Raw genomic sequence first — 20,337 nt, 5'->3', positions numbered from 1 at the left:
TAGAATCGATTCAAAGTTAAAAGAAAACTGTGTGTAATAAGGATGCTTCGTTTACTATTTGCAGAACTCTTGTTAGGAAGTTCGCAATGTGTCTACTGCCTTACGATAATGGCGTTTACTAAGAAAAAAACGTTCAACACTCGTGGGCAGTAATCCCCCTTTTTCCTTCTATGTAACAAACATGTCATTGATTTTTGCAAGGTGTGCTATTATCAAAAGTCGCCTCAATAAAGTTATCAAACCAAATCTGAATGTTCTCTGTTGCCAGCTCCAAAAGAGCTTCCCGGATGAAATTAAGTTTAATGAGCTGGCAAACCACCGAACTAATCGTCTCTTCCCCATACCGGAACTGAATCTCGATCGAGTTTCGTAGGCCACTGGGAACTACGCTCAACGCCCTCTCTTACCCCTACAGTACCGATACACTCGCAACTGGAAGCAATTCTCCCTCCGGGACACGATAAATAGCTCCAACCGATCATCATTCTTCTGCACATCACTCGCAAACCGAATCAAAAATCCTACCGGCTCCGACTCGCTCGACCCGTCCTGCGGCACAAACACCAAATTCAGGCTGTAGAAATCGATGGGAACCGTGGACTCTGACGGATCGACGGAATCCTGGGGCTGCGATTGAGATAAAGATTGAGATAAAGATTGAGATTGAGATTGAGATTGAGATTGAGATTGAGATTGAGATTGTTCTTGCTGCTGTTCTTGCTGTTGCTGAAATTTAGGATGAAGAAGAGGCTGCGGGGAGTTGAACGACGAGCTGATTGGCTCGACCTCCATGCTGGTCGAAGAGAAATGAGGGCTCGAAACGTTCACGTTCAGACGGGAGGGAGGGTTTCGCACGGTGAAGTAGGAATTGTAGGAGCGTTCGAATGTCTCTTCGCTCTCGTTCCACTGGATTTGCTGAAGCACTTCTTGGCACAACGGACGACTGGAAGCAGGACCCAGCAGACTTGTCAAAAGATCGTGATAGAGAGGGGTCTTTAGGGCGGATGTGTACCTCGAGAGGAATGTCTGGGAGTGAGAGAGAGGAATGCAGAGAGAAAATACAGGGTCGTGGAGTTGAGAGAGAGACGCTTCGAGCGTGGGAGAAGTGGGATCTGGAGAGATTGTGAGGAGCTGAAGGAGGCAGATTCCGAGCGAATACATCGAGGTGGAGATGGAAGGGGTGCTTCCTTCAAGCACTTCGGTAGGAATGCAATAGTGACGGTTCTCTGCGACACATTGGATTTGGTACAGGAACAAGGGAATGTAAGCCAGGTTGATTTTCTCAAGATCTGCAGAAACATAAATGTTGTTCAGAGAGCACATAGGTAGGTACATAGGGGGATGGATTGTAGACAGCAGCGTAATGTACTGCGTCATATAGAAGATCAGTCTGCGCACCAGCTTTGTATAGCTCTCCTGATTGCTGTCGAGGAGGAGAGTGTCGGAATTCTTCAGCAGATAATCCTTAACCGTCATTGACTCGAAATAATCTGAGATAATAACAACAATAGACTTGTCTGCAAGAGGGATAATCCTTCTCACTTTCATTACGTACGTAGGGGCCTTTTTCGAGAATTCCACTGCAAACTGCGCCCAAGTTTGTATCATCTCAAAATCTATATCTCCTACAGCAATCTCCGTCCACAAGACGTATTTCCCAGTAACCGCTTCCGTAGCCAAATACCTATGTTCAGAGCAATTATATAGCATCTACTGTGTATAGAGTACATTAGACACCAAAAGCGTGTTCGTCTATTCATTACAACTCAAAACAAAAGTCACCCGTTCGTATGGGCTTGTTTCATTCGCTACATTCACCTTTTTTCTAAGATGAATCATGCTTCCAAAGTTAAAAATATAATTGCTGATAACCGCGATTCTTGGTCGCCATCAAGGTCTCTTTTGTTATTTATTGGATTGAATATGGAAAATTCAAATAAGCTATTCCATGCAGTGATAATGGACAAGACTAAAGAAAAAGTGGAAGTATCATTCTAAAGTTTTCTCACAAGGAGGTAGGTGAAAAAAACTGAAAATTATCGTTTCCTCACGTATACAAAAGAAAAAGGCAAAAGAATTGTATCTTCTTGATTTAATAGTATCACTATACACTTCGTAACAATATTCATTTTTTATTTTTGATGAGAAGTATTCTGATTTTTGTAGTGCTTTCTGTTGGTAGGTACTTTGTTCTTCCTAATAACTAAGTTTTGTCGCAACAAACCGACCTCACGGCAGCAACTCAATGGAGGTACAAAGTGGATGGAACCGCACCTGAAGCAAACTGGTATAAAGACGAGTTCTCTGGTTCGTGGCCTACTGCGACCCAAAGTGCTCTTCCGACCCCCTCTTCCATCTCTGCCTATTACTGCGCTACTTTTGATGTGCTGGAGATCCAAGGATATGCTGCGATCCAGGCCTCTGTTCGTACTCGCGGAGGCTATGCTCTCTATCTCAATGGTCAGGAAATGACTCGAATTCGTTTGCCTACCGGAGATTTGACCTACCAAACGGAGTCGACTGCTGAGGAGACTTCGATGTCCCTTTGGGTAGCCCTCGTGAGCTTCGAGCTCGCCGCCATGCGGAATACTGGCAACTTGATTTGTGTGGAAATCCATACGAAGACACCCCCGACCGAAAATGAATTTGCTATTGTTCTCTCTTTAGAGGGATCCGAGACGGATCTTACAACCAATGGAGTGGTCACTGCGAGTCATCCTGGTTTTGATGATGGCTATTATCACGAAACGTATGATAACACGGTCGACAAGAACACCAATACCAAGTTTTACGCCGAATCCACCGCCTTCTGCCAAGGATCGCAGCACGTGTGGGTGTCTTACACCTTTAACAACAATCGAAAAGTGTTCTCGAACCAATTCACTCTGTACTCTGGAAACAACTACAATCGTCGTCCCTACACGGTGCAGGTGAAGGGTCTCAACGATAACAATGAATACGAGCTGATTCAGTCCTTCCAGACGCAAGGTACCTGGGGAGCTACCGGTGTGCCTACACAGAAGATGTTTGCCTTCGATAACTCCAAGGCCTACTCTGCTTATCGTATCGAATACTGGGGCTGCGAGTCTGAAGGAGTTGAGATGTCCGAGTGGTACATTCAGACGCGCGTCACTGCGGCCTACTGCACTGCGCAGGACGGATATTCGGCCTCTTTTGTGGGAAGCAAGGCGATGAAGGCGTGCCCTACTGAAGGATATATTGGAGGGCTGTACCGTACTTGCCAGGAGGGAGGTGTTCTCTCCTCGGAGATCGAAGATACTTGCATTCCCCCTTCTCCCAGCAGCATTAGCTATGGAAACGACAACAAGCTTACGATTCCTGTGGACAAGGAAGTGAGCTTTACTCCTACCGCTCTGGGTAACCCTGTTTCTTGGTCGGTCAACACAGACCTTCCCTCTGGACTCTTCTTAGATTCTCAGTCAGGAACTATCTATGGAATGGTCCAGCAAACTTTTTCGGACCTTGTCTTTGAGATCACTGCCACGAATGACTATGGATCGGGCTCTGTATCTGTAACAATCTCCGCTGTTATTGTAAACTGTGAAGCCACGGAGAAGTATCCCTATACTGCTCATAAGGCGTGGTCTGTGGTGAATTGTCCTACCTACTATTCTGGATATGCTCGTGTGCAGTGTATTGCAGGAGACTTCAGTGAACTGGATCTTACGAATTGTGACTTACGTGCTTCTTCTTTCTTCTCGTACGGCGTTAGTGAAGTCATCTACAAGACGGGAGTCGAAATTGAGCCGCTCACGTTGCTGTACAATGCTGTGTTTGAAAACATCACCATTACGCCTGCTCTTCCTGAAGGACTGACTCTCAGCGAGACTGGAGTTCTTTCGGGAAAGCCCACGCAGGTGTCGGAGCAGCTGACCTACACGATTACTGGAACGAATATTTTGGAGAGTGTGGAGACTACTCTCCAGATCACCGTCCTGGACAACGGTTGCAACGCTCTTGACTCCTTCCCTGCGGTGTCGAACTGGGAGACTTCCTCCTCCAGCACGCTCTGCCCCGAGGGATACGAGGGCACAGTGACTCGTTTGTGTACCAACGGAGTGTTCGGAGAGCCGGACTACACGGGATGCACCGCTCTGTCGCCGTCCGGCTTCTCCTACCAGCCCGCCAGCGTGACGGTGGCTATGGGAGGCGCCGTGTATATGAAGCCGACCTATACGAACATCGTCACCCAGTTCGTCGTGAATCCTTCTCTCCCTGAGGGTCTGATCCTCACTGAGAGTGGAGACATTGCTGGAATGGCGTCGGTCCTGGGAACCAACACCTATACCATCACGGCGACGAACACTCTCTCGACTCCTGCCACGACGGAAGTGACGATCACTGTGACCAGCATTGGCTGCAATGGTGTGGAGGGTATCGACATTGCCGATCAGGAGGTGTACACCGAGGCTTGCCCTGAAGGATACATCGGTCAGGCGACTCGCACCTGCTCCAACGGCGTGCTGAGCGCGCTGGATCGAAGCGGTTGCCGCCGCGAAGCCCCGTCCAATCTGCATTATGTGGAGTCTGAGATTGTGGGCGTGGTCAACAATCTGGTTCAGACGCCGCGACCCGAATACAACGGAACGATCAGCTCGTTCACGATCTCGCCGGAACTCCCGACCGGCCTCATGATGCAGAAGGACGGATCGATTTCGGGCTATCCCACCCAGGAGAGCGATCGCACTGCCTACCATATCATTGGCCAGGGAGAGGACGACAACACCGTGGAGACCGATATCTATGTGACGGTGAAGAAGCAGTTCTGCGTGGAGATGGAGGACTTCCCGGAGACGCCGGTGGGCACGAACTACACGATGGACTGTACCACCATCGCTGGATACAAGGGCACCTCTGTGCGAGCGTGCATTCTGGATGAGACCGGACTTGCGGGTGTGTGGAGCGCTCCGTATTCGTTCTGCGTGGAGTCCAAGTTTAATGTGATTCTCCTTGTCGGAATTTTGTTGATTGTGCTCGGTGTTGTTATGTTGGTTGTGGGTATTGTCGCTATGGTGAATCGTTCGTCGAGAAAGGTGCTTCCTAAGGTCAGCACCGCTCAAGCCCCTGCTTCGGCTCCGGCTTCGGCTCCGGCTCCTGTAAAGGCTCCTGCTCCTGTCCCAGCACCTGCTCCTGTTCCGGCTCCGGCTCCCGCTCCGGCTCCGGCTCCTGCTCCTGCACAGACACCCGCCCCCGCCCCCGCCCCAGCTGCTCCAGCGGCTCCTGCTCCTAGTGAACAACCTAAGATTGAGATTTAAGTGAATGTGTTTGTTTTCAAACAAGTTTACTCATATCCATAAGAGTAGTAAGTCTGTCTTGTAGAGACCAGCGGGAGGTACCAAGAAATGCTACCTGCCCAATGTTTGGGATGAGCACTTCTCTTAGCGTGGCCCCCGACTGAGTAGCAACCAACAGTGGAGTAGTGAGTCTTGCTAGAATGGAAGTAACCACAAAAATGAATACCCATACCCTTGATATAGATGACAGCGCTCTTTCCTTCACTTTCATTTCCACCATAACGCTTTTCTGCAGTAAATTGGTTGAACGTGTAAATGCGCAGCGCTGGGAATACTTTCTTGGCGTGTTCAAAGAAATCTTGACAGGTCAAAGTGATATCATAATCAGCAGTAAACGATTCTTCGAGTTCCTATAAGTAATAATTTCACTTTAATCCTTACCAGATATGAAGAAGACGGCTTAGGCTTTGAAGTGTATCCAAAGTCAAAACGGAAAGGACTTGGAGTGTCTCTGTGACGTTGCATTAAAAAAATTTTTGAAATTCACCAAACATTCTTCATAGATAAGATAAGAGTTAGATAAGAGCTTATCTGGTTTTCGTTCTTTACACTATTCATGAGCATCCAGGAGTTTCAAGTGGGAAAATAGTGTGTGCAATACGAATAGGTCATCATAATACCAAATGAAGACAGTTTTGAGGAGATTACCGAAAAGGAGGTTCCTACTACAATGAAATATGTTAGGGACAAAGCTCGGCTTACATACGTTGTTGAATTTTTTAAAGCCCTCCTTTTCGATAAAGTATCTTGCTACAGACGATTGCTCTCATTTTTAGGTCTCAATCATTTGCAGAGATGATGTGGAACGAACGCAGGTAGTTGTTTGTACAGAAGGGTGAGTTTTGGGTAAACGCCTTCTCTCTAGGCTTGAGTCGTTCGTTGACATCGTTTGCTTTGAAAACAGCAAGGGGACGTATGATACCCTGCGTCAGATGGTGCCAAGTATAAAGAGTGATTGCATTGTCGTGACTTCCAACTTTAACCTACATTTGAACCTGCATGACATTGCAAATGTTTATAGAAGAAAGGAATGTGCTTGCCTCTTCGTTCTAGAGCAACTCAAAGATCACACCACCGCAAAGGATGGAGTTTGTGCGTTCACTGCTTCTAACACTCAGGCAAATCCCGTGTATGGAATTACCTCCGACCACCACATCATTTCCTATGCGGACTTGCTTTCGCGTTCGAACTCCCTAAACATTCCGCACTCCCTCCTTATCGAGTAAGCAACGCTCCTCTCTGCGTGATTCCAAGCTATCCTTCCTTCTGCCTCTACACAAACCTGCACGACTGCGAGTGTTACTTCATGTCGAAAGTGATGCTTCAACTGCTCGACACGGTCCAAGCCATCGATGATTTCAAGGTAAGCGAGGTGCTTTGTCTCGCTCTCATCGCTCAGGCGGACTTTTTGTCGGTGATGATTCGACGTCAGCATTACTACATGTTGGATACAAAGTACACATCGATGCGCGATATCATCAAATCGGAGGCCAACGCGCATATTTTTGTTTGTTTGTGGAGGAGAATCGAGCGTAGAGATCATCTCGCGAGCTGGTAATTCGAGCCTATCTTCTTTGAAGCGTGTTGAACAAAGAAAGGAAATCATGTCATCTTTATTTACCTTTTGTTTCTTCCACTTAATCATTTCACGGAAGCAGCGACTATTCACGTCGTTCAACTCTACCAGAATGTTATTCCATCGCAGCACGATGTGTTCGCTTCGATTCTCGCTCTCTTCGATGTGATTCAAAATGCTCATTTCGCGGATCTGCGTCACGAAATACTCCGCAATGCTGTCTAAATCCTCTTGCGACATTCCGTACGTCTCCAGCTCACTTCCATCATCGCTAAAGAAGCAGTTCGGAAGGGGTCGAAGCGGCTCTTCATCCGAACTATCCTGAACGTCGTCTCGTTTCAGAGTCTCTTCGAACTTCAAACAATTCGCCTCGATGTTTTCGAAATTGTATTGATCTTCCCAGATAAACGACTCGAGTCCGTTTTCCTTCTTATACGCATCGATCTTGTCCAGATAATCCGTCTCCCAGCCACACAATTTGATTAGCGCCAATGCCAGATTCTGGCAATCTCCGATTAACGTGCAGCTCCGATGTCTACATCTCACTCTCTCTTTGCATTCTTTCCACATTTTCTTTCCGAAATTCCCAACGAGCTCGTTGTTAATCAGCAGCTGCGGAACGAACGCCGGCAAATGCTCTGGGATTCCTCTGATTCACCGCCATTCTCCGCACCTACCCGATCGGATACACGCGAAGCGACGATCCAATCACGATCAGCAAGTCCGCCACGGGCATATCTTCTCGGAAGCACGAGTACAGCACGCTCGGCAAATGCTCATGAAAGAACACGATTTTCGGCTATTTCTCATCGCCTCTCCGCTTCTCGACTTTGATCGGACCGCCGCACGACGGGCAGAACGGAACGGTCCGCGAATCCACGCTGCGCTGCGGCAGATCGGAGCGGAACTCCTGCCCACAGTGGAAGCAGGCGCACTCGCGCGAGGTGCCGTGGCCTTCGACGAGCAAGGGCGGCTCCAGTCCCGCGTCGCGCTCCAATCCATCGATGTTCTGCGTGTAGATGCGGCGCAGAATGCCGCGGTCTTTCAGTAAGGAGAGCATGAAGTGGCAGGGCGTGGGGTGGTACTTCTGATCCGAGTAGAACATCTCGCGAGCGAGGATCCAGAACGGCGTGCTGAGCTTGTTGAAGTCTTTGATATTGAAAATGGACGACGGGTCGCGCAGGTAGGGAACGGGAAACTTGTTCAGATTCCGATAGAGACCGTTCGCCGAACGGAAGTCCGGAATTCCGGAGGCTGAGGTTAAAACAAAGAGCGAGAGAAAGGATACCGCATGATATTCCAGCACCCAGCACCACAATGATGTTCTTGTATTGGTCGTTCTTCAGACCCGATATTACCTCTTCAATAGTTAGATCAGGACCATTGTATGGCTAGAAATGAGAGTAGAATATAAAAAACACACCACTGATCCGGAAGAATAGAGACTGGAAACTAACTCATCCGAATCGCTATCTGAATCGCTGTTATCACTATCGTAATCCCCTTCATTCACTCTTTCCGTAAAATGAGTGAGAATTCGTTTGCACTTACTACACAGCAATTTATCATCCTCCACTAGATGATAACAACTGTGACTAATCATAAATCGTCATCAAATGGAAATCCTACCCAAATTTTGCTGTATGGGCTTGAATATCCCGTACGTCTTCCATTTTCGCATTACAGAGCACGCAAAACCATTTTGAAGGATCTGAGATCAAAAAGCATCACACAACCATTACCTGTCACATATAAATCCAATGAAGTTAAACTTAAAATATGCTCGCACAGCGCTTTCTCTGAAGTTTCTAAAACTTCATAATCTTCAAGAGCACTCATTTTTTGAAAAACGTGGGATCACACAGATTACTTACAGTGCGTTTATTCATATTCCATTCCGAGAGATGAGCGAAGATGAATCGGTTTCTCTAGACGAATTAGAAGACAAAGAAAGCGATTCTGAAGAAATGGAAACGAAGGAAACAGAGGGACCTAGTTTCAAATGCGAGTATTGTGGGATCGTTTTTCAAAAGCACACAAAGTATATTCGTCATGTCAGAACCCATACAAAAGAAGTATGAGCGTTTTTTCCCTTATACCTTTCTAGAAACCATTTCAGTGTACATTTCCAGGTTGTGGAAAGTGTTTCAGCAGAAAAGACCATTTAACGAGACACATAGCGTCGCACAATGACAAATATGACTTTTTCTGTCCTTATGAAGGATGTACCAAGAGGTATTCTATAGGATATCCCGTTTAGAGTAGGTTTAACACTCAATATAACCTAAATCGCCATATCAAGAAGCACATTCAAAAGGAGAACAATCCCCCACAGACCTACAAGTGCAGCTACTGCGACGAAGAGTTTACCAAAAAGCAGCACCTTCGAAAGCACGAATTTGTTGTTGTTCCTACCGTCTTTCACTCTGTAGTTCCACACGGGCATCAAACCTTTCCAATGCCAATTTCCTGGCTGTAATAAATCCTTTTTATCTCAATCCCGTCTCGTGATTCACGAAAAGGTCCATAAGGAAGCCACCTGCATTTGCAGCGTTCCTGACTGCTCATTCATTGCTTCGAGCATCGAAGAGTTCAAAAACCACATGAAAACAGTCCATGCGCCTCCCAAACCGTCGAAACCTTCCTCTTCTTCTCCCAAGTCAGAGCTCTCTCCGCGCATTCCCTGCTCGGTTCCTGGATGTTCGCACACCTTTACATCGGTAGAATGAATGGGGAATGGCGTGACTGCAGAGGAAAACCATGCTGGCGCATGTAACGACGTTCCACAACCACGTGAAATACAAATGCGAGTACTGCAATAAGGTCTATGCGCACCTTCCCTCGCTGTCTCGTCACCGAAAGAAAATGCATGTAGAGGTTTGGGGGAGTGTAGACAGTAGAAAAACGAAATAAAGGCGTGGAAGAAGCGAATTCTGGTATCGCTGGGAGGTCGAGGGACGTACTTCCGTCTCAATGAAGGGAACTCCCAGCAAACTGTGTCCACGTTGCTGGACTCGAGTGAGAACGCCAAGAAAGAAGAGAAGAAGGAAGGAGAGGAAAATCCACAGGAGGAGCAGCAACAGGAGCAACAGGAGCAACAAGAACAGGAGCAACAAGAACAGGAGCAACAAGAACAGGAGCAACAAGAACAGGAGCAACAGCATCAGAAAGAAGGGAACCAAATGGAGATGAAAATAAAAGAGAATAACGATGCGAACATTTTGGAGGCAAACGAAGAAAATGAGGCAAAGGAAGAGTATTTATTGAGCGAATCGTCCGCTTCGTCAGTTAGGAATTCATCAGATATGGAGGAATATATAGAATAAGCAATATGGAGGATTAGGAAGAAAGAATCTACCTGTCTTTTAGGACTTTTGTAATTCACTCTTAGTTTGCTTGGAAATGAAGCGATTCCATTGAAGCTATTTATAAAGATAAAGGGAAAGCCGGTTTGGTTTGATCTTTTGAAAAGAACTATAATAATAATAATAATCATCATCATCATAATTATAATAATAAGAAAAATAAAATGTTTGAGAAAAAGAAACGCCCACCGGGGGGCTCGAACCCCCGACCACCAGGTTAAGAGCCTGGCGCTCTACCGACTGAGCTAGACGGGCTTGTTAGAAGAAGAAAAAATATACATTTAACAAATACATTCAAGTCAACAATCATTCATACACAAGAAATGGGAGCAGCGAGTAGTAAATTATCACAGAGAGGAATCCAGCAACTGCAAAGTCGTTTAATTATGAGAATCTAACACCTAGAACTGAAGTCTGCGGTTGATAACTTGCCTTCAGGCGAAATAACTCCCCAAATGTTAGATACTATTTTAGAGAATCAAAGTTTTACTCCCAAAACGGATGCTTTGTTCAAGCAAGTCAGAGGTGAGTACTAAGTAGTACTTTGTGAGATATAGAAAAAATGGAAAGGGAAATGAAGGACAGTTCTTCGGATTTCGCCAATTCGTTTGCTTATGCTCGTATTTTGCTTTTTGGAAATGCCCACAAATAGAGCAAAAGGATGAACAGTTTGTATCAAAATTAACGGGTGACTTTCGTTCAATGGCTTCCGAAACTGTAAATAAAGAAGTTCTTTCTATTACTTTGATTGACTGTAGGAATTGCCTATAGAGTCAACAAGTGTTCTGCCTCAAGATCGAAGCAATGTTTGGTTGATTGCAATTACTCACGGCTAGACACCTTACGAAGCGAGACACATACCCGGAAAGGTGACAGCCGAAGAAGTAGTGCTGCTTACTCGCTTTAATTCTAGTTGCAATCTCTCTTCTCAAACGAAGACCTAATCGTAAATGCTTCGGGCAGAGAGCAGCTCGCTCGGTTGTATGATTTGCCTGAGGACTCGCTGGATACACTACTACGCTATGTAGCAGTCCCTAAATTGGAGAAACGGAGAGAGGAGACGAAGGAGTTAGATGCGGTTTGGCCGAAATGGAAGCAACAAATGTCATCTTTTGTTGTTTTCTCAAACACCCAAATTGAATCGTTGATAGAATGCTTGCAGCTGCTTCAACAAAACGTCATCATTATTGCACACAAGTCCTCGGTTGTCGATCCAACGAGTCAAACGAGAGCGGATTGACTGCTGACAGTAGCGATAGTCCAGGAAAACCACACTCGCCCAATCTTCCTTGTGCCGAAACGCTCGTCCAATCGCTTGATTCACAGCTTTTATGCAGAGATTGGAATAGTAATCCTGCCCAAGACCCGCTTTTTGTTGGTCCAAGTACTTCATCCTCTCTTGTAACACCACATCCGTTTTATTGGGATAGGGCATGCCCACAATAGCCACACAACGTCCCAAATCATCGCTGAAGTTGATTCCTTCGGAGAGTTTTCCACCAATCACAGCAAACAGAAGCGCTCCTTTCGATGGGTGGTCTTTCAGATAGGAAGAGTACGCAGCGAAAACGTCTTTCTCTCGCTCTTCAGAGAAAATGGGTTTAAGTTCGTTGAGCGAAGAGAATTTCCCTGTGGAGTGGAGAAAGCGAAGAGTCGTCTGAAGCATCGAGAAAGAGGGGAAGAACACGACGAGACCGCGAGGAACGGTTCTGCAGAGGATTCCGAGTTTGGAAGCAAGATCGCTCAGAAGGGAAGGATTTTCTCGATTGGAAAAGTCAAAACGCATTTCCTGTCGTGTTGCTGTGTGTGTCACATAAAACGCTCCGACATGATCAGGAGATAAAATGTGAGGCAAGGAAAGAGAAACGATCCGATCCTGGGAGAGATGAGGGAATAACTGAGAAGAAAACTCGGAAAACTAGGGATAAAACAAGGAGAATGGCTTGACTGGCTGTAAAGTTCCGCCAGTAATAATGACAGAGCGACACTCATCCACAATCTCTTTAAAATAAACACTTGGATTCAGGAGCAAAAAGCGCAGAAAAGGACCATTGTCCTTTGAATAGCTCACGACAACACGGGCGTCTTCATTATCGTTCGTCAGCGCTAAAATGAAATCGGTCACTGCAGGAAAATGGGAAACGGGCGGCTTTCCGTCCTCTCCTAAAGTGTCCACAAAACCGTTTAGTTTCTGAACAATTCGTTTGGAGGTGATGAAATGAAGAATATCAAATAAGTTGATAGACTCGAGGTGCAAGTGCTGAATGAACCGGTTGACTGTGAAGATATTCACCATTCCAAAGTTCGAAGGTTTCGTTGTTAAAAGATGGCTCAGAGCTTTCAAAATCGTTTGTAAATGGATGATAAAGGAATGCGATTCCGATGAAAGACGGTCCGAATAGCGTTGATAATACGCATCAATTTGAGAATGGGAAGAAGAAAGCATGGAGAGAGTTACGGTAGGGCTGAAAAGATCGCCAATTGCGTTGATAAGATTGTGTGCTTCATCGAAAATAACCACTTGGTTCTTAATAATAACCAAAACAAAACCGTAAAAGTACCTTCAAATCAATCCCCAAAGCTTCGCGACTCTTCTTGTTTAGAATAAGATTGTAAGGCAACAACACGAGCTTCAAATACGGGATGGCTTTTCTTGAAGCGTAATAGGGACATCCTTTTTCCTTTTCAGCATACTGAACTAAGTCTTCTATTTCCAAATTTGTAGTCTACACCCATGAGTATCATTCTCATCATCAAAAGCTCGCTACCAAAACTTCATCACGGATTGATTCTTCCCGTTCTCGATTGTGAAACAAGCAGCCTTCTTTTCCACGTGAACGATTTCTCTGCAAAAACAAGCATTCGTCGCTCATTTGCGCATCTGTCGGCAGCCGTTTCACCGTGGGATGGATGCAGAAACTCCGACGACCTCCAATGCACGAACACTGCACATCCTCAGCCCACGCAGAATGTAAAAACTCCTGAAACACCTGCGAGAGTTGGCTGTGAGTCCGCGAGCAGTAGTAAATCTGAGGAGAAAGTGTGAATACTGATGAAACAATACTTTGGTGACACCGATCGGTTCTTCCTCCTTTTCCGTCTCCAAATGGATTTCGCTATCGAACAGGAGTTCATCCTCTTCGGAGACACGAATGCGCTTCTGCTGATGAGCATAGTCCTTCTCTGACGATTCCTTTAGCAGTTGCAATCTTTGTTCTTTTCGTTTCTGCAACCGCTTTTTCAGTTGTTCCAGTTGGAAACGCTGATTCTCCCGTTTTTCTTCTACAAGTGATATATATATCGTATTTTATGGTACTGAGAGCCACATCTTCGTCTGTAATATCCAGTAACCATGCGGGGAAGTCCGCCAAGGAAGTCTGTGTCTGCTTATTTTCCTTCGTTCCATCCCGAACATAGTCTTCCGGAAGGGTAGATACCGAATTCAGCCAAGTCAGAGACCCGCAAAGCAGACTGAGCGTTTTCCCCTAGTTGTTGGTCCTTCGCACTATCGTACTGTCCCCGTGGGACTCTCTATGATCCCTATATTTCCCTTCATCAGAATATCGAATAGAGTGTTCATGAATTGTGTTTGAACTCCATAGGGCTGAAATGGAAAGCGAAACTATAGATTATTCACACGGTCGGAACCTACATCTTTGGGGCTGTCATAATCTTTTGTTTCCATTCGTATAGTTTCAAAAACGTATTTTTTTAGTCGTTTGGTTTCATTCATTCTTTTCGAAAGATGTCAGTGAACGAAAAGTCATCAATTATTCAACTTTTGGGGAGTATTTTGGAACGTGATGGTGTGAACCCAACATTGGTCGAGTTTCTGTATTTATATCATGTCAAACCGGAAAAGCAGAGGAAAACCATGATGCTGCAAATTTCACAACTTGTACGATTTTGTTTTGCCTGTTAATGAATAGGTGTCCAATTTCAGTATCGAAGACGTAATACTAGCTCTGGGGAGAGTAATATATATATTAATTTCCAATCACCGAATCAAGAGCAAAGTGTTTAGAAATGGTAGTGTTAGTGTGATTGCTGACGATGCAGATCTATGGAACTACATTAAGAGAACACATCCCATGCCCCTCTCCCTGGACGATGCGATGTTTTTCATCATCAACTATTATCAAATCCATCTCGAGAGAGATTACACTACCTTTACTATTGAATACTTACCTCCATGCTTACGATCGTTTTTTGCCTACTATTCGCGTTTTCGTACAGCCCAAGCTTTGCTTCACCAAAACAACTATGATTTTGAAAGAAACTACGATTGGAGTGAAAGTCTGATGAAGGAGCCTCAGAATCCTCCCCCTCCCAAGTTCGATCTAGTGTGTCACGACCCCCAGCTTGCTCCTCTTGTAAACATGAATGGTGAGACGCCCACTTCCGACTCTCCATGTCACTGCGTGCATTGCTTTATCCACGACGCGTATTTTTTACTCTCGGTCCATCGATGCATCTACGTTTTTTCTCCCGCCTCCACACCCAATCTCTCTCCATTCGTGCTTTCCTCGAGCGAGTTTCAAGCTCTGCGAGACGGCACGCTCCACCTCCGACTCTTCAACGTGGTCTTCGAGGATGACAAGTGGTGTTTCTCTCCCAGTCGCTATCGCTTCCACTTCAACTCCATCGACATCTTCTCTCTCAGCGTACCTCACGCGGCAATTCTTCGCTCTAGAACCTCTCCATCGAGAACGCCTACGAGCTCAGCTCGTTCGCTCGGCGAGGCACCAACTTCGTGACCATTTCTCCGTCGGCAGATCCCAATTTAGTCAGCGTTTTATACCTCTGCGAAGACCTTCCGCCCGCGTCGTTCCTCCAAAAAGTGCTGGAAGCCAGCAGCAATTCGCTCGAAGAGGGACGCGCGAACTTCGCACGACTCTTGCAGCAGACCGACGAAGAGGATGATATCGCTTTAGACCTGATGGACTTCGAGTTCAGTCTGCTGGACCCCTTGTCGTACCAGCGAATGCGGATTCCGGTGCGATCGATTCGCTGCAGTCACGTGAAATGCTTCGATTTGGAGAACTTCATGGAGCTGTACCCGGAAAAGGCAAATCGAAGCTGCCCGGTGTGTGGGAGCGCGGTCAAACTGCAGGATTTACGGCAGGATCCGTTTGTGAAGAGCATTCTGCAGCAGACGAACGACGATGAGGACGAAGTCAAGATGACGATGAATGGAGAGTGGAAGCACTGCGAGAGAGAGGAGAATATTGAAGATCTTGACGATATGGAAGAAGAAGAAGAAGAAGAAGAAGAATATGATGAAGACGACAGGGAAGAAGAAGAAGAAGAAGAACATAGCAGGGATAAACACGAGGAGTTGCAAGTGCAGGGTGGAAATGTGTTTGCAACCACTGGAATTCCCGAGATTCCGCCTGTCGTCGTGATGGATTCACAGAATGGGATACCGGGAAGCCTGTTCTATCCTAACAATTTAAATACATTCGGTCAGCCGTTTGAGCAAGCTATCCAAAGTGTGGTTCCCGAATCGATCAGCATGACGCGCCGCTTGTATCCCGACTTCTCTTCTCTTTTGGATGCTGCTATGGCCTTTGACAATAATGAAATAATTGATTTGGTAAGCTGTAGCAGTGTGGAAGATGAACCTGATGAGAATACCAATAATAACAATTTCAGTAACAATTCTACTTCTATGTACAATACAAACTGTGACCCTAATCTCGGTTCCCAGATCGAGATCATTGATATTTCTGATTAGGGATGTTTGTTTAATAAAAGGATAATCCTCACTTTTTTAGAAAGAACTAATATTGAGGGGGTAAATTAGGTTGACTAATTCTTTCTTATAAGAGTTTACCCCTGGGGTACAATATCTACTCTGCATATTAATCATTACTTTCGTTCACTTCAGTTCTGTTCGTGTATGTAATATGATGAGAAAATCGAGTTACTTATGAAGAGTTGTGATTTTTGCTATTTGAAGTGTGTGTTGCTCATTTCTGTATAGAAAGATGTCTAAGAAGAGTGATATGATTTTGATGGCTCGTATTGCTGAGAAGGCAGAGAGATTCAATGAAATGAAGGAGTATATGTATACTGTAGCTTCCACACCTGATCCTGAAACGAACAAGGTGGATCTTAGTAACGAGGAAAGGAATCTTCTGTCTATTGCATATAAGAATGTTGTCAATAACAAACGAGTCTCTTGGAGAATTTTGAACCAGCATATTCAAAAGGAATCGAAGAAAGACAACTGCCCCTACCTCGAAGATATTAACCAGTTTATGATGGAAGTTGAGAAAGAACTCATCGATGTCTGCAAAGAGATCTTGACGTTGTTAGATAATTATCTGATCCCCGGAGCAAAGGATGGTTCCCAAAAGGTGTTCTACTGGAAGCTGAAGGGAGATTATTACCGATATGTGTGCGAGTTCGAGAAGAATGAGAAGCAAGAGGAGATGAAGGTTAAAGCACGCGATGCGTAGCGATTTCGGCGTTGCTTGATATGTAGATACCAAAAGGCTATGGATATTGGCCAGGAGGAGCCTCTGCAGTCGACCAACCCCATTATGCTTGGGTTAGCTTTGAATTTCTCTGTATTCTACTACGAAATCGAAGGAGATGCCCAGAAGGCATGCGATTTGGCTCGGGATGCTTATAATGGTGCTGTGTCTGGATTCGAATCTTTGTCTGAAAGCGATTACAAGGATACGACCTTGATTATGCAGCTTCTGAGAGATAACTTGACTCTGTGGGGTGCTGGAACTGAAGCCTCCCAATAAACTTTTTGTATTTATTGCTTGTTTGTTTGCTCAATCTTTGCTTCTCTTTTTTCTGTATTCTCGATATCGTCTCTATTCTATCAAGAAGAGAGGTAAAGTACATAAAGACAATTTGTTTATAGAACTAACATATCACATTACTGTTAAACAGGAATTCCCTCTACTGATTTTGTTACACACTTCACATTCTCTGGTAAAGCATAAGCTTCCATATAGAATATACCACTGATATCCAGTCGGAATCGCATACTAAATTCCTTCAGTTTCAAATGATCCGGTATAAATTCAGAGGAAATTACATCCGCTAGAACTTTATAAACAGGCGCTTCATTATCTTGCTTTTCATCCAATAATTCCACTATTTCCGTTTGGAAGAATTTGATTCCAGGTTGATCTGCATACAAAATCACTTCTAAAGTATCAGTGGGCAGACGAGTACCCACTTTGAACAGTGGAAATACAGAACCATCTCCCATTAACAAACCGATGGTGTGTGATAAAATATCAATAACATTGAAATTCGGTTTCAATTTCTTCTTCGCACAGGTACAACAACCTTCAGCTACAAGTTCCATCTTCTTTCCCATATCAATAATCTCAGCTCTGGGGAATTCATCACGTATCTGCCGTGCTACACAAGGCATAAAGCATCCTCCTCCAACAAGAATAACATAGTTGATATCTGCCTTTTCAAGTTGACTTTCACTATTCTTTAGAGCCGTTTGAATGAGTGTCGAAAATCTTTCTGTTAATGGCCTAATCAATCTCTCAAATGTCGCCCGAGAAACATTTATCCTATAATCTTCATCTTCATCATCACCACTAACAATGTCATACATATCAATATCTTCTGAACTATGTGAAGAAAGTTGATGTTTCAGATGAATGATCATTTTCATTAGTCTGTTCATCACTCGATTCTTTTTGACTTCTTTCATTCCATCCCATATCTCTCTATTATACTTTTCTTTATATCGATCTTCAATGTGATGTAGTAATAAATTATCAAAATCATCTCCACCCAAATGATCGTCTCCACAACTCGATTCTACCTTATAGATCGTATCCTGCAAATTCAATATTGTTACATCTGTAGTACCTGCACCAAGATCAAATACAAGAATATTCCCATTGATACCTCTCTCTATAGATACACACACAGAAGCAGCAGTGGGTTCGTTTATCAAGTTGGTCACATCAAAACCAGCAGCTTCCGCAGCTTTCTGAATGTGGTATCTTTGTTTGGCAGAATAGCGTGCAGGAACAGAAACTACAGTACGCCCCACTTTGCCATCAGTAAACTTATCAACTTCCTCTTTTATTTTTTTAAATATTGCCACAGCAATTTCGTCACAAGAATAAAGTCTTTCTTCCGTTTTATACCAACACATATCATCTGGGCCTTTTACAATCTTGCATCCATATGTACTCATATCATCATTTAGATCCACATCATTATATTTCTGACCCAATAGTTTCTTCACAGATTTGAATACAACACTATCAAATTTTGGCGGAGGCACACCTACAACAAATTTAGTACCCTCTAGTATCACAAGAGATGGCATTTGAGCCCCCTGTTGGAATGGCACATATTCATATCGATTCTTTTTACAAACATAAGCAACACTATTGGAAGTACCAAAATCAATTCCAATATGTACGAGAGTGGGGTCCTCGGTTGACATATTTGTTAAACTGAAAATGCCCCTTGGAATTGCGACTAAAATGACTCTGATAATTTCTATCTACCCCATAGGTCCCATTCCTTCTCTAAGTATTATGATTGTCGAAAAAGTTAGGTTATTTTATTTGTAATTATACACAGCTAATCGATATTCAATACATTTGAACAATTTATATACTTGTTGTTGACGAGTAGACTTATTATTACTATTATTACTATTATTAGTTTCGTCGTGATTGTTTCCAATTTAATTTAATTTAATTTAATTCAATTTAACTTCATACGTGACTTTTCTGTAATGTCAAACGAAGTCACTTCTATTGGTGGTTTTATTGTGAAAGAGTTGGTTGGGCAGGGTTCTTTTAGTGAAGTGTACACCTGCGTGCTGCCCGATTGTAGCGACTGCCTGTTTGCTATTAAACGACTTCTGTCGACATGTAGCTCAAAGAAGATAGTTAATGAAGTTGTTTCTCTCTACTTACTTCGTGTAGGCTGTGTAAATACGTATTTTATATAGGAATGTCCCAATACCATTTCCTTGCTTGGTATTACTATGCAAAAGGATTGTCTCAACCTTATATTTCCATATATAGAGTCTGATGATTTTGATCTTTTCATTCAAAACTGTACATTCAAAGACGTATATTTGAGATAGGGAATGGCATGTAGATGCAAGACTATATGAAGAACCTTTTACAGGCAGTTAGCCAAGTTCATTCCAAGGGAATTATTCACCGTGATGTCAAACCTCGCAATTTTCTGTATGCTTTCTTATTGTCGTCTAATTTAGGTATTCAAAAGAGCGAAAGCGAGGCATTCTCATCGACTTTGGTCTCTCCGAAGTGAAGGAAGGCATTGTAGCCGACCTCCTGGAGTCTGTGAAGGATAAGAAAATGGACAACGAACATACCGAAGAAACCAATCTCATCATTAGCATTCTCTCTCATCTCCAAAAGCCAGGCCACCGCTGCACAGTATGCCAAGATCCCAACTGCACAGGATTCGCTCGAACGTCCGGAACGCCGGGATTCCGAGCTCCAGAAGTCCTAACCAAAGTGATTCACCAGACTTCCGCTTTGGACATTTGGTCGTGCGGAATCATCTTTATGTGCATTCTCTCACGGAGATATCCTCTCTATTACCAGAAACCGAATCTGAACGAGTACTATGAGCTGATGGAGTGCTGCTCGATTTTTGGCTCCGAGGCGGTGGTGAACGGATTGAACGAGATGAATCGGCAAGTGGAGAATATCCCGTTTGTGCAGCCGGCACCGCTACGGGAGTTTTTTGTGCAGAGTCGATGGGAGGAATGGGTGGTGGACATCTCGATGGATTTGTTGATGAAGATGCTGGAGATTAATCCGTCGAAGCGAATTACGGCGGACGAAGCGTTGAAACACCCGTTCTTTTTATTTTTGTGTGTTTGTTTGATATGGTTGTGGCTTTTTTTCGGTTTTGATATTTTGGATCTAAAAGAGGAAGAGTCACTATATAAATATATTTAGTTTTTGATGTGAAAACAAAAAGATACATACAAAAGGAAATAAGCATTTTACATTATTCTCTGCGAGTACAGTTTCCATCATCAGATGAGCACAGAAGATGATTTGCTGAGTAACTTTTTTGCAGAAAT

General features: G+C 44.3%; 10 protein-coding genes; 5 read left to right on the top strand and 5 right to left on the bottom strand.

Moving 5' to 3' along the window:
- Positions 1–184: 184 nt before the first annotated feature.
- GSBLH_T00000216001 (uncharacterized protein) lies at positions 185–1,787 on the bottom strand (the record flags this gene model as incomplete). XM_013038396.1 has 5 exons in its annotated part: positions 1,715–1,787; positions 1,063–1,684; positions 526–1,026; positions 414–489; positions 185–384 (listed from the first exon to the last, which is right to left on the bottom strand). The coding sequence occupies exons 2-5, from the start codon at positions 1,159–1,161 to the stop codon at positions 185–187; spliced, it is 876 nt and encodes a 291-aa protein (XP_012893850.1). The 5' UTR covers positions 1,162–1,684; positions 1,715–1,787.
- Positions 1,788–3,458: 1,671 nt separating this feature from the next.
- Positions 3,459–5,281, top strand: GSBLH_T00000215001 (uncharacterized protein; the record flags this gene model as incomplete). XM_013038395.1 has 1 exon in its annotated part: positions 3,459–5,281. One exon carries the CDS (start codon positions 3,459–3,461, stop codon positions 5,274–5,276), a length of 1,818 nt encoding a protein of 605 aa, XP_012893849.1. The 3' UTR covers positions 5,277–5,281.
- An 11-nt stretch (positions 5,282–5,292) lies between these two features.
- On the bottom strand, positions 5,293–5,780 carry GSBLH_T00000214001 (uncharacterized protein; the record flags this gene model as incomplete). The annotated part of the gene is made up of 3 exons (XM_013038394.1): positions 5,293–5,450; positions 5,482–5,665; positions 5,697–5,780. 3 exons carry the CDS (start codon positions 5,778–5,780, stop codon positions 5,293–5,295), a joined length of 426 nt encoding a protein of 141 aa, XP_012893848.1.
- A 143-nt stretch (positions 5,781–5,923) lies between these two features.
- Positions 5,924–6,893, top strand: GSBLH_T00000213001 (uncharacterized protein; the record flags this gene model as incomplete). XM_013038393.1 has 7 exons in its annotated part: positions 5,924–6,057; positions 6,092–6,150; positions 6,181–6,403; positions 6,434–6,537; positions 6,570–6,678; positions 6,715–6,822; positions 6,852–6,893. The coding sequence occupies exons 1-7, from the start codon at positions 5,986–5,988 to the stop codon at positions 6,891–6,893; spliced, it is 717 nt and encodes a 238-aa protein (XP_012893847.1). The 5' UTR covers positions 5,924–5,985.
- A 21-nt stretch (positions 6,894–6,914) lies between these two features.
- On the bottom strand, positions 6,915–7,996 carry GSBLH_T00000212001 (uncharacterized protein; the record flags this gene model as incomplete). XM_013038392.1 has 2 exons in its annotated part: positions 6,915–7,690; positions 7,721–7,996. The coding sequence occupies 2 exons, from the start codon at positions 7,994–7,996 to the stop codon at positions 7,565–7,567; spliced, it is 402 nt and encodes a 133-aa protein (XP_012893846.1). The 3' UTR covers positions 6,915–7,564.
- A 655-nt stretch (positions 7,997–8,651) lies between these two features.
- On the top strand, positions 8,652–9,868 carry GSBLH_T00006042001 (uncharacterized protein; the record flags this gene model as incomplete). Its single annotated transcript, XM_013038391.1, is given in 6 exon segments — positions 8,652–8,966; positions 8,999–9,126; positions 9,157–9,295; positions 9,324–9,611; positions 9,643–9,768; positions 9,785–9,868. The coding sequence occupies 6 exon segments, from the start codon at positions 8,652–8,654 to the stop codon at positions 9,866–9,868; spliced, it is 1,080 nt and encodes a 359-aa protein (XP_012893845.1).
- Positions 9,869–11,379: 1,511 nt separating this feature from the next.
- GSBLH_T00000210001 (uncharacterized protein) lies at positions 11,380–15,885 on the bottom strand (the record flags this gene model as incomplete). XM_013038390.1 has 9 exons in its annotated part: positions 15,316–15,885; positions 15,235–15,284; positions 14,974–15,200; positions 13,771–14,938; positions 13,415–13,741; positions 13,025–13,372; positions 12,818–12,982; positions 12,205–12,783; positions 11,380–12,174 (listed from the first exon to the last, which is right to left on the bottom strand). Exons 4-9 carry the CDS (start codon positions 13,834–13,836, stop codon positions 11,380–11,382), a joined length of 2,280 nt encoding a protein of 759 aa, XP_012893844.1. The 5' UTR covers positions 13,837–14,938; positions 14,974–15,200; positions 15,235–15,284; positions 15,316–15,885.
- A 255-nt stretch (positions 15,886–16,140) lies between these two features.
- GSBLH_T00000209001 (uncharacterized protein) lies at positions 16,141–17,032 on the top strand. XM_013038389.1 has 2 exons: positions 16,141–16,716; positions 16,747–17,032. The coding sequence occupies exons 1-2, from the start codon at positions 16,247–16,249 to the stop codon at positions 17,015–17,017; spliced, it is 741 nt and encodes a 246-aa protein (XP_012893843.1). The 5' UTR covers positions 16,141–16,246; the 3' UTR covers positions 17,018–17,032.
- A 128-nt stretch (positions 17,033–17,160) lies between these two features.
- Positions 17,161–18,705, bottom strand: GSBLH_T00000208001 (uncharacterized protein; the record flags this gene model as incomplete). The annotated part of the gene is made up of 1 exon (XM_013038388.1): positions 17,161–18,705. One exon carries the CDS (start codon positions 18,703–18,705, stop codon positions 17,161–17,163), a length of 1,545 nt encoding a protein of 514 aa, XP_012893842.1.
- Positions 18,706–19,002: 297 nt separating this feature from the next.
- GSBLH_T00000207001 (uncharacterized protein) lies at positions 19,003–20,209 on the top strand (the record flags this gene model as incomplete). The annotated part of the gene is made up of 4 exons (XM_013038387.1): positions 19,003–19,191; positions 19,222–19,344; positions 19,374–19,465; positions 19,495–20,209. The coding sequence occupies 4 exons, from the start codon at positions 19,003–19,005 to the stop codon at positions 20,207–20,209; spliced, it is 1,119 nt and encodes a 372-aa protein (XP_012893841.1).
- Positions 20,210–20,337: the final 128 nt, after the last annotated feature.

This window comes from Blastocystis hominis (assembly GCF_000151665.1).
Source record: "Blastocystis hominis, Singapore isolate B (sub-type 7) whole genome shotgun sequence assembly, scaffold_0".
Lineage (NCBI taxonomy): Eukaryota > Bigyra > Opalinata > Blastocystidae > Blastocystis > Blastocystis hominis.
This window is presented reverse-complemented; position numbering and strand designations above follow the sequence as displayed.